The sequence below is a fragment of the Pteropus vampyrus genome, unplaced genomic scaffold (genome assembly GCF_000151845.1).
Source record: "Pteropus vampyrus isolate Shadow unplaced genomic scaffold, Pvam_2.0 Scaffold307, whole genome shotgun sequence".
NCBI classification, from domain to species: domain Eukaryota; kingdom Metazoa; phylum Chordata; class Mammalia; order Chiroptera; family Pteropodidae; genus Pteropus; species Pteropus vampyrus.
In genome coordinates, this window is record NW_011889088.1 from 992,721 (window position 1) to 1,002,943 (window position 10,223).

The 10,223-nt window shown below is 42.5% G+C and overlaps 1 protein-coding gene across 4 annotated transcripts in view; it reads right to left on the reverse strand.

Moving 5' to 3' along the window:
• Window positions 1-10,223, reverse strand: part of MRVI1 (murine retrovirus integration site 1 homolog) — a 105,989-nt gene that overhangs the window by 25,430 nt on the left and 70,336 nt on the right. For all 4 annotated transcript variants that reach the window (XM_011377255.1, XM_011377253.1, XM_011377252.1 and 1 more), the window contains 4 exons: window positions 5,604-5,634; window positions 4,128-4,268; window positions 3,511-3,642; window positions 235-376 (listed from right to left, as the gene is read on the reverse strand). In XM_011377255.1, the coding sequence (XP_011375557.1) occupies window positions 235-376; window positions 3,511-3,642; window positions 4,128-4,268; window positions 5,604-5,634 (446 nt within the window). The remainder of the gene's footprint in view (window positions 1-234; window positions 377-3,510; window positions 3,643-4,127; window positions 4,269-5,603; window positions 5,635-10,223) is intronic.

Below are 10,223 nucleotides of genomic sequence, written 5' to 3' on the forward strand. Positions count from 1 at the left end.
TTGTGTCAGCTGTCAGGAGTCTCTTTGGGGCCATTCATGTTTTCTGGTTCCAGGCACCCAGGTGCACGGGGGAAGCTGTTGTGAGGCCCCTGTGGGCAGCATTGGGCAGGGGCAGTGAACCTTGCTCAACCTGAAACAGGTTCTGAGGCTGCTCTGATAGGCGTGATCATAGCCTAGAGCCATCATGAACCCACACTGCAGGGCCAAGACGAGGGCAAGACCTTAGTTCCTTACCAGAGGGGCCGCAGCTACGGCTTGAATTCTGATTTGCAAGCTTTTTAAATTCCATGAGCTCCGCATGGTCCTTCTCATATGTCCTCTTCAGGTTCTCCACATACTGCATCATCACCTCTGTTGCCTTTGACATGCGCTTTTCCTGCAGGGAAGGAGGATGTGAGAACCAGGCATTTGGAAGAAAGGCTCATTGGCACTTGTTTGCTCTCAGCGAGGATCTGGGCTGGGAGAGTCAAAAGGATACGAGAACCAATCAGATGTGACCCCGCTCATTTGCTTTTCAGCCATGTGAGCTGAGAGGGGGGTCCCAGGCACCTGTATTTGGAGAACATGAACAAGCATAGATAGCCACATGCCTCAGGATATGGCAGGTGAGAGGGATTTATCTCTGCTTGCAAAAAATGGGTCAAGGAGGCTTCATGGAGATGAAGTGAAGTGGCTGTAGGCAGCATCTGGGCATTTAGATATAGGCAGAAGGGAAAAAGAGCATTCAGGCCGAGAAACTCCAAGAAGAAGAGTCCAGAGGCAGGGAACCACAGGACTTGTAGCTAGGTGAGGATTTATCCTCCAAACAGGAATCATTCGGAGAGCAAAAGAATTAAGAATTATGCTGACACCAAACAAAACCAAAACCAAAACAATCCAATTAGAAAATGGGCAGAGGACCTGAATAGATATTTCTCCAAAGGTCATATAGATGGCCAATAGACATATGAAAAGATGCTCAATGTCACTAATCGTCAGAGAAATACAATTTAAAACCACAACGAGATAGTACCTTACACCTGTCAGAATGACTATCATCAATAAATAAAAAAACAAGTGTCAATGAGGATGTAGAGAAAAGTGAACCCTTGTGCACTGTTGGTGGGATTACAAATTGGTGCAGCCACTATGGAAACAATATGGAGGTTCCTCAAAAAAATTAAAAGTAGAACTACCTTAGGACCCAGCAATTACACTACTGGGTATTTATCTGAAGAAACCCAAAACATGAATTCAAAAAGATCTATGCACCTCTATGTTCACTGCAGTGCTATTTACAATAGCCAAGATATGGAAGCAACCTAAGTGCCCATTAATAGGTGACTGGATAAAGAAGATGTGTTACATATATATAATGGAGTATTACTCAGCCATAAAAAAGAATGAAATCTTAGCATTTGCAACAACATAGATGGATATAGAGGGTATTATGCTAAGTGAAATAAGTCAGACAGAGAAAGACAAATATCATATGATCTCACTTATATGTGGAATCTAAAGAACAAGATAAACAACAACAATAAAAAACAGAAACAGATTCTTAGATACAGAGAACAATCTGCTGGTTACTGGATGGGAGATGGGTTGGGAGTGAAAAAAGGTGAAGGGATTAAGAAGTACAAATCGGTACAAAACAGTCATGGGAATGTAAAGTACAACACAGGAAATATAGTCAATAATATTATAATAACTGTATAATGCCAGGTGGGTACTAGACTAGGTGTGGGGATCACCTCATAAATTTATATAAATGTCTAGCCACTATGCTATATACCTGTAACTAATATAATATTGAATGTCAACCTTAATTGAAAAATAAAAATTAAAAAATAAAATAAATGCTATCATGCTTTGTTTTTTATTTTAAAAAACAATAAAGCATTTTATAAACATTTGGGGGAAAAAAAAGAATTATGCTGTGACAATAGGCATATACCAGGACTGTCTGGAAAACCAGGAAAGTACAGGTCATCCTATTTATGTGAAAATCAGCAAGCAGTTGGATTTGTTTACAAGAAGTAAAGGTACTCAAGGCTGGGTTGTGAAGGACCTCGAATGCTAGACTAAGGAATTTGGACTTTTTCTGAAAAAAAGAGAGCCATCGAATGTCTTAAAGTAAGGGAGGGTCATAATTAGGCCACCAGTGGAGACTGGACTGATGGCAGTGAGACTGGTGGCAGTAAGAGCAACAAGGAAAGAGAGGATGAGAGCCTGTGCCTGAACAAGTCTGGAGGAACCGGAGGGAAAGGCGAGGACTGAGACCCAGAAGCTAGGGGAGGGGAAGCCATTAGAGAAAGGTGAAGACCGGAGTGAACAACACGTGAGTTTAGAAACATATCTGGGAGGGCTGTACAGAATGAAAAAGATTCTTTCTGCTTATACCTCTTGGATCCCTTGGAGAGCCTAGCCCAAGGTGTACCTAGCCACGGAGGGACATGCTCGGTGACTGTGCACTAGAAAAGTTCCACGCAGCTGTGAGCTGAGACCAGCCACTTTCTCTGAGCTCTCCCATTGTGGCTGTTCCCAGCTGGAGTGCATTCCTGGATGCTGTTGCTGAGTCAGGTGCCCTTTCCCCAGAAGAAAACGGGGATAGGACAGCCAGTGGCTTGTCCTTCTTTCATTCTATGAGAACTGCCAGGAGCTGTGCCCCAGGAACACCCTGCTGATGCAACCAATGCAGCACACCTGGGTCCACAGTAATTGCAGCAATGATAACAACATCTAGGTGCTTTATGACAGCAACCCTACATGGCAGACGCTATTATCATCTGCATTATACAGCCGGAGAAGGTGGAGCACAGAAAGCTCGGTAACGGGCCACACAGTAAATCCTGGTGGAGCCGGGATTAGACCTCAGGCAGTCTGATCCCAGGACACCGTCCTGGATCGGGGTAGTGCTCTGTGTGCTTCAGGACTTCAGAGTGGCTGAGAGGGAGCCAGACCTGGGCTGGCCCTCCAGCTCTGCTGCTATTAGTGCTATTACTTTTCTGAGACTTCATGTCTTCAGTCAGGGGATGAGGATATTCACTTACAGGGTTGCTGGGAGGATTAAATGAAACAAAGCAGTTTTTTCCTTAAGCGTATTGTGCCAAGTAGTTCCAGGGGAGTTGAATAAGTATTTTGTGAGAAAAATAAAAGGTGGGGGGGTGGTTCTTCATTCAAATACATTTAGGAGATTACAGAGGTAAGCTTAAACAGGATTCTTTGCTACGAGACTTCTCAAAGGCTTGATTATGCCAATACACATTAGACATCTCTAAGAAAAGAAGGGAGCATGTAGTAGTTTCCACACTTATGTGTCCACAGAAAGCTTTTCCAAGGAACGCTCGAGGGTTTAGTGGTCCACCAAAAATACTCTGAAAAAACCCCCGCAATAATGTGCATAGGATTCGTGGCACAGAGGAAGCCATCAGTAAGTGGTATCTGTAGTTGTTGCTGCTTCTGTTATTGATCTAGATACTGTGGATGGAGCAGAGCCAGTCAGCAGGGCTGGGAGCTGGCGAGGCTCACCTGGCGGACAGCCCCCACCATCTCGGCTCTGCTGGAGAGGCGGGCAGCCAAGCGGTGCAGGACAGCAATGTCCTCCAGCAGCTTCTGATAGGTCTCCCGGTGTTCACAGTGCTGCCAGAGTGAAGCTGAGGACTGAGGAATGAGAAGGAGCATCACCTGAGGTCCTCACATACCAAGATTTGATTTAGGCTCTCACAGGACAAGCCCTAATGCCCACCCTGGCTGAGGAGAGTGGCCACTGCAGGGCCTGGGCTATAGCTTCTGGGGATTGGAAAGGCCCAATGTGGGCACTCTGCCTGACTGGCCTGAAAGAAGAGAATCACATCCGAGTGTCTGGCTTCCAAGGAGCTCACTTTGCCATCACAGGTCACCCAGTCTCACCCTGAGAAGCTCCTAAGGGTGCAGAGGCCTTACCTATAGCTCTGAAGTAACCAGGCCAACAGTAATCTCTGCCTCAGCTCCTCCCAGCACTCTCAGGAAGACTGTCTGGTTCAGGGCCTTGGCCTGAGTTCTCATTTTGGGAGACTCTACTTTGTGACTGAGAAAAGCAGATACCTGGCATAGCCCTTGGTGACAGTCCCTCCCTGAAATATCACCCAGTCAGGCTCCACGATTACCGTAATGGAAGCTTTGAAGTTTTCCAGTTCCTTCTCAGTGTTCTCCTCTGTCAGGTTGCGTTCCCTTTCGGCCTGGTTAATTCTAGATTCCAGGGTGTAGCTGTCATTTCTAAAGGCCAAGGACAGTTGTACAAAGACGTTCTGTTGGGAACAAGAGTGTGGGAGAGGTGCTAGGAGGAGTTATTGCAGGAAACAAGGCTGCAGGTGTGTTTCTTGCATGAGCATTTTATGTCAGCTGGAACCAGTCACCAAGGCAGCCATGTACACATGAAACTCTCCCTTCATAGTCAACTGCACAAAGGATAGTGAAACAGTAACCTAAGGTTCATGCTAGGTCTTTCCAGGACCAGAAAACCAAATGCATCTTACTGAGAAATAATAAGAAAATAACACTTTGCTTTTTCCTGAACTTCAAGAAAATAACATCCTGTATTTGGGTTTAGATAAACTTGGATCAACAGAGCTGATTGTGTAAGCAGTTTGGATTCATGCTAGAGTTTATTGCATGCCGGTTTTGGAGGTTTTGCATGAAACCACTGTAAAGAAAATCTGAGATGTAAGCCTTGTTGACTTAAAGCAAACTTCAACTAGCATCTTGCCTGAGTATTCTAAATCCTACATTAAAAGCAGCTTTAAGAAGATCAGGTATGATTCCGTCAAAAGAAGCTTTCTAGAACAAATATTTCATGCCAAAAATGCAGCCTGCATGAATAAACTTTGAAAAGTAGTATTGATCAGACATGGAATTCCTGAAATAATAGGAAACTACTGGGGAAGAGAAATAGACAGATGGACTCTACACAGGAAGGAAGCAATGACCTTCATTTTTATAGCCTTCATTGCCCTGCCTGAGTCAAGTGGTCGCAGATTTACACTGTTGGGGTGAGCTAACTCTGCTTGAGCTTCTGAAGTTCACATAATGAGGCCTACAGTGAGCAGACATCTCCAGACAGAGAACTAAAGGCCCTGAACTGACCCAATAATGATAGTGATGGCAATATTGAAAGCTATTCCTTACTGAGCACCTACTACATGCCAGCACTGCTGAGTTTTATGCACCTTAGCTCATTTAATCCCACAACAACCCTCTCAACAGGAAATATTATATCCATACATGGGTAAAAAGACCTAGACCAGACAAGTCATTAACTTAATCGAGGTCACACAGGGAGTAGCAGAGCCAGGGTTCAACTGTGCACTATCTGATACCAAAGCCTGTGCTACTTTCGCCATGCTAAGTACTGATTGTGCCTGTATACATCTGAGGACAGAAGCTGGCCCTTAAAGAAACCTTCCATGGGCCATCTTCACCAATGCCAGTGGAGTCTCTGTCCTACCCAAGTCTCAGTCCAGTGAAGTTTATCAATAATACTCAATGTATAGTTCTCTATCCCTGGGTTATCCCCTTTAAAAAGAGTAAATAAAACCCAGTCAAGGCCAAGCTTCATAATTTCATAAAGCACTAGAGTTACTTACCTCAACTTCCTTTTCAGTGAGCGGAGGGGCACTGTGAAAAAGACAAGACACGCAAATGAACTTTATCCGACCTATGAAATGAACCAAAAGGTAACTTTGAACAACCAGTAAACAACATATTTCCAGGAATGGAGTAAATGGAGTTGATGAGATGGAAAAGATTCAGGGTACGAGCTTTATATGAGCTCTGTAATCTGTGAGATATTCTACTAGATACTGACTCCTACAGAGAGAGTGAGGTGGAAAATATTATATCCCATGGTCAGCCCTCCACCAGTGCCTCTACTAACCATGACTTTGGAAAAGTTATTTCAGTCCCTATTTGTTCATCTGTAAAATGGGAATAATAATACCTACCTTACAGGAATCTTATAAGGAATATATGTATGTACGTATGTATCTATAAGTGTATATGTGTGCATATGTGTGTATATTCACACATTTTTGGCACCGACACATGTATTTATGTATATGTGTGTGTACACGTGTATATATACATATGACATCCACATTCAGGAGGCGGTCAAGAAATGTTAGCTATTGTGACTTATTCACAGGCTTGTTTTGAAGACTTAAGAAAATGCATGTGCTACATATTTCATAAACTGTATGCATCTGAGCAACCATTACCATTTTTTCGGGGCTATCCAGGTTTGCAAAGCCTGACCCTTCTCCTGTCTCTGAGGGTTGTGACAAAGGTGTATGTGGGCCAGAGAATAAAAGGTAGGAAAGAGTGGCCAGAGCTCTTTTCCAGCAAGAACTGCTTCTGATGGCTGGAATCAGTGATCAGGCAGGAAAGTCCCAGCTAGCACAGTGGTGTCATTCTGAGAGGTTTCTCATTGTGTGTGGTTCCCACAGCAAGCAGTCCTTTTATCTGCATGCTCATTCTGTGTTGCTGCTGTTGCTTTTGCTGGTAACTAAAGCTAGCTCTGTTCTGAAACCTGAACGATATAAATAATGCATGAGCCCTTTCCTGTGCTGGGGTGGGAGGACTGGGAGGGGTCCTACCGGCATACAGGACTTGGCAACAGAGCGCGCCATCGATTAGACTCTCAGGAAACACTGCTTCCTCTCTTTGACGGGTGTGGAGGGACCCCAAGAGCAAAGGTAGGGGTCGGGTATCTCTGCAAGAGCCTGGTTCTCACCCCGATAAGGGACTGTGAGAGTCTTCCTGTCAGGATGAGGCAACAAGACCCCATGGCCAGCAAGTCAGCAGAGTACAGAGCATGGGATAAACAACTGCAAAAATGTTTAACACTTACGATTTTTGCCATAACCCCACCCATCGAGCCCTTTCCTCTGTGGGCCAGCCAATGTAATTTTAACTGTCATATAGAGCATGCACATATCACTTAAACAATTTATCAAAATTCGTTGAGCTTGCCTTCACTTCTGGCTTTGTTTGGGTAGCATGTGAAATTTACATATTTTCATCACTTATTAACCAAACTTATTTTTCTATTTTGATGACTCACTTTCTGCTTTTCTTTGCTATAGAATACACTTAAAAAAAATAACATCCAAATCCCTGAGTACTCAGGGAGGCGACTTAGGTAAAGAAGCCACATGGCACGGCAAGCTCTTGGCGCAGAGAGCTATGCTTTGTAAACTGGCATAGGCAGCTATGGGGCAGAGCCATGGGTCTCCAAAAAGACAGAAGCCTAGCAGGTGACATACAAGGAGACCATTGTGGATGGCATCACCTGTCTCAGAGCTCAAACTCCCATATTAGGCCCTAGAATAAAATCAAGGCCTTCTGTGAACCAGCCCCTACCTGACAAAGAGTGTGTTACTCTTTGAACACACTCACCTCATTGTGGCCCCAAAGCCTTGCATTTACTCTTCTATGCTTTTTTTTGCTCTCTTTTGTAATGGCTTTATTAAAGTATAATTCACATACTATAAAATTTATCCGTCTAAATGTACAATTCAGTAGTTTTTAGTATATTCACAGAATTGTACAACTCACTACAATTTTAGAATTTTTTCATCATCTCCCCCCAAACCCCATACCTATTAGCAGACCCTCTCCGTATCTCCCAACCCCCATCCCCAGCCCTAGGGATCCACTAATCTGCTTCCTATCTCTACTGATTTCCTGATTCTAAATAGTTCATGTAAATGGAATCATTCATCAGTTGATAAACATTTGAGTTGTTTCCACTTTTTGGCTATTATGAAGATGCTTTTATTGAACATTCATGTACAAGCTTTTGTGTGAACATGTATTTTTATTTCTCTTTAGTATACACCTAGGAGTGGAATTGCTGGGCCATATTGTAACTCTATGTTTAACTTTTGGAAGATCTACCAAACTGTTACTCCAAAGTAGCTGCACCATTTTACTGAAGATTCCAAGTCATCCATATCCTTACCAATACTTGCTATCGTTCATCTTTTTTATTATAACCATTCTAGTGGATGTGAAATGATGCCTCATCATTTTGATTTGCATTTTTCTAATGACTAATGACATAGAGCATCTTTTCATGTGCTTATTGACTCCTCATATATGTTCTTTGAAGAAATATCTACTTAAATCTTTTGCCCATTTAAAAAAAAATGGTGGTCTTTTTTTTGAGTTATAACAGTTCTTTATATATTCTGGAAACAAGTCTCTTATCAGACACACGATTTGCAAATATTTTCTTCTGTTCTGTGGGTTGTTTTTTCACTTTCTTGGTGGTATTGTTTATATTACAAAAGTTTTTAATTTTGATGAAATATTCATCTATTTTTTTCCCTTGGTGTCATATCTAAAAAACTATGGACTAACTCATGGTTACAAAGATTTGCTCTTATATTTCCTTCTAATGGTTTATAGCATTAGCTCTTACATTTAGAACTATGATCCATTTTGAGTTAATTTTTGTGTATTATGTGAGGCAGGGTCTGACTTTACTCTTTTGCTGTGGCTATCCAGTCATCATTTGTTGAAATTACTGTGCTTTTTGTCTGAAAATTTCTTCACTGAAATCTTTATATGGATGACTTCTTTTTGTCACTTGCATGTCTCAACTTAATTACTGCTTTATCATAGAGGCCTTCCTTGACCCCCTACCCAATGTTTCATTCCCATGTCATTTTCTATATGTGCCTATTTCATGGTCTTTCTAGCAGCTTTGCTGCCTGAAATCATTCATTTGGTTACTTTAAAATTATTTGTCTCTTTACCCAGAATATAAGTGCCATGAGAACAGGGACCATGTCTGCTTGTTCTCCATTCTAATATCTGGCACTAATAGGCACTCAATAGATATTTGTTGGTTAAATGTTTATTGCTCCTATTGGCATTTGACCCTAGCATACTTTATCCAGTGACATCTTCTCTTTGTACTCTTTTTAACCAACCACTGACCATGCCCATAATTTTGGTTCTAGACCTGGTTTTTCTACTGAGCTCATTCAGCTTGATGACTCTGAGTTCCTTCTTGGTCTGGTCCAATCTCAATTTATGTAGCTCACGTAGAATATGAGACAAACTCCTACATGTTAAAACCAAGTGTAATCTTCCTATATTTCTGCTGGGAAAAGGAATCTTGAAGCTCTGGCTTCCTTCCATTGGAGGATGTCTTATGTGATAGTTTGTCCATCTATCCCAAACTCCAAACCAGATTTAGAGAGCTCTGGGCACAACCAAAGATTCAATTTGGAAACAGCCTCTACTGAGGCCAGAAACAGGGAGGCTGGTTTAGTGGTTGGAGCAGGGAGGTCAGAGACAGGCATCATGACTGCTGGCACAATGCATGAGAGTCATTGACCTCAATCTGAGAGCCTGGACCATATGCTTCAGAAGCTGATCTTATTCATTGATCCTGCAAGCCCAGTCTAGCCTCATGATTGGTAGCTAGTAGCTGTTTACTTACTTAAGGAAGCTAGAACTGCTCATTCCCCCTTTCTTGGGGAAGCTGGGAAAATTTAATCAGTTGGAAGTGTGCCCTAATATACTAATTATCTGCAACTTTACAGGAGAAAAAGAAGCCAATTACACTTTTGACCAGCCTTGTTCCTTGCAGACTGAAGAGCGCTAGTGATTGTTTTAGTATTTTTGACAGGCTCCTGGTATAGATGGAAAGCCGCTAGGTCTGGAAACAGTCCACTCTGAATTCAATTCCTGACTCCATCACTTGCCAGCATGTTGCTTTGTCTTTCTGTTCCTTCACTGAAGATAAACAGAATAAAATCTTTCTTTCTGCCTCACTGGATTGTCACAAACGTCAGAGACTCCATAACCTGCAGTGCACTTTGAGTGCGTCTCCTTTGGATTCCTGTCTCAGGACACCCTTTCTGTGCCTTCCATGAAGTGAACTAGCCTAACTCATGCCCTCCTCTGTGAATGCAGCCTGCTTCTGACTTGCTTCTAGCACTTTTTTTGATGTTGGTTTAGTCACCAGGTCCCTCTGAGTATTGCCCCTACATTAAAAGCAGCTTTAAGAAGATCAGGTATGATTCTGTCAAAAGAAGCTTTCTAGAACAGATATTTCATGCCAAAAATGCAGCCTGCATGAATAAACTTTGAAAAGTGGTATTGATCAGACATGGAATTCCTGAAATAATAGGAAACTACTGGGGAAGAGAAATAGACAGATGGACTCTACACAGGAAGGAAGCAATGACCTT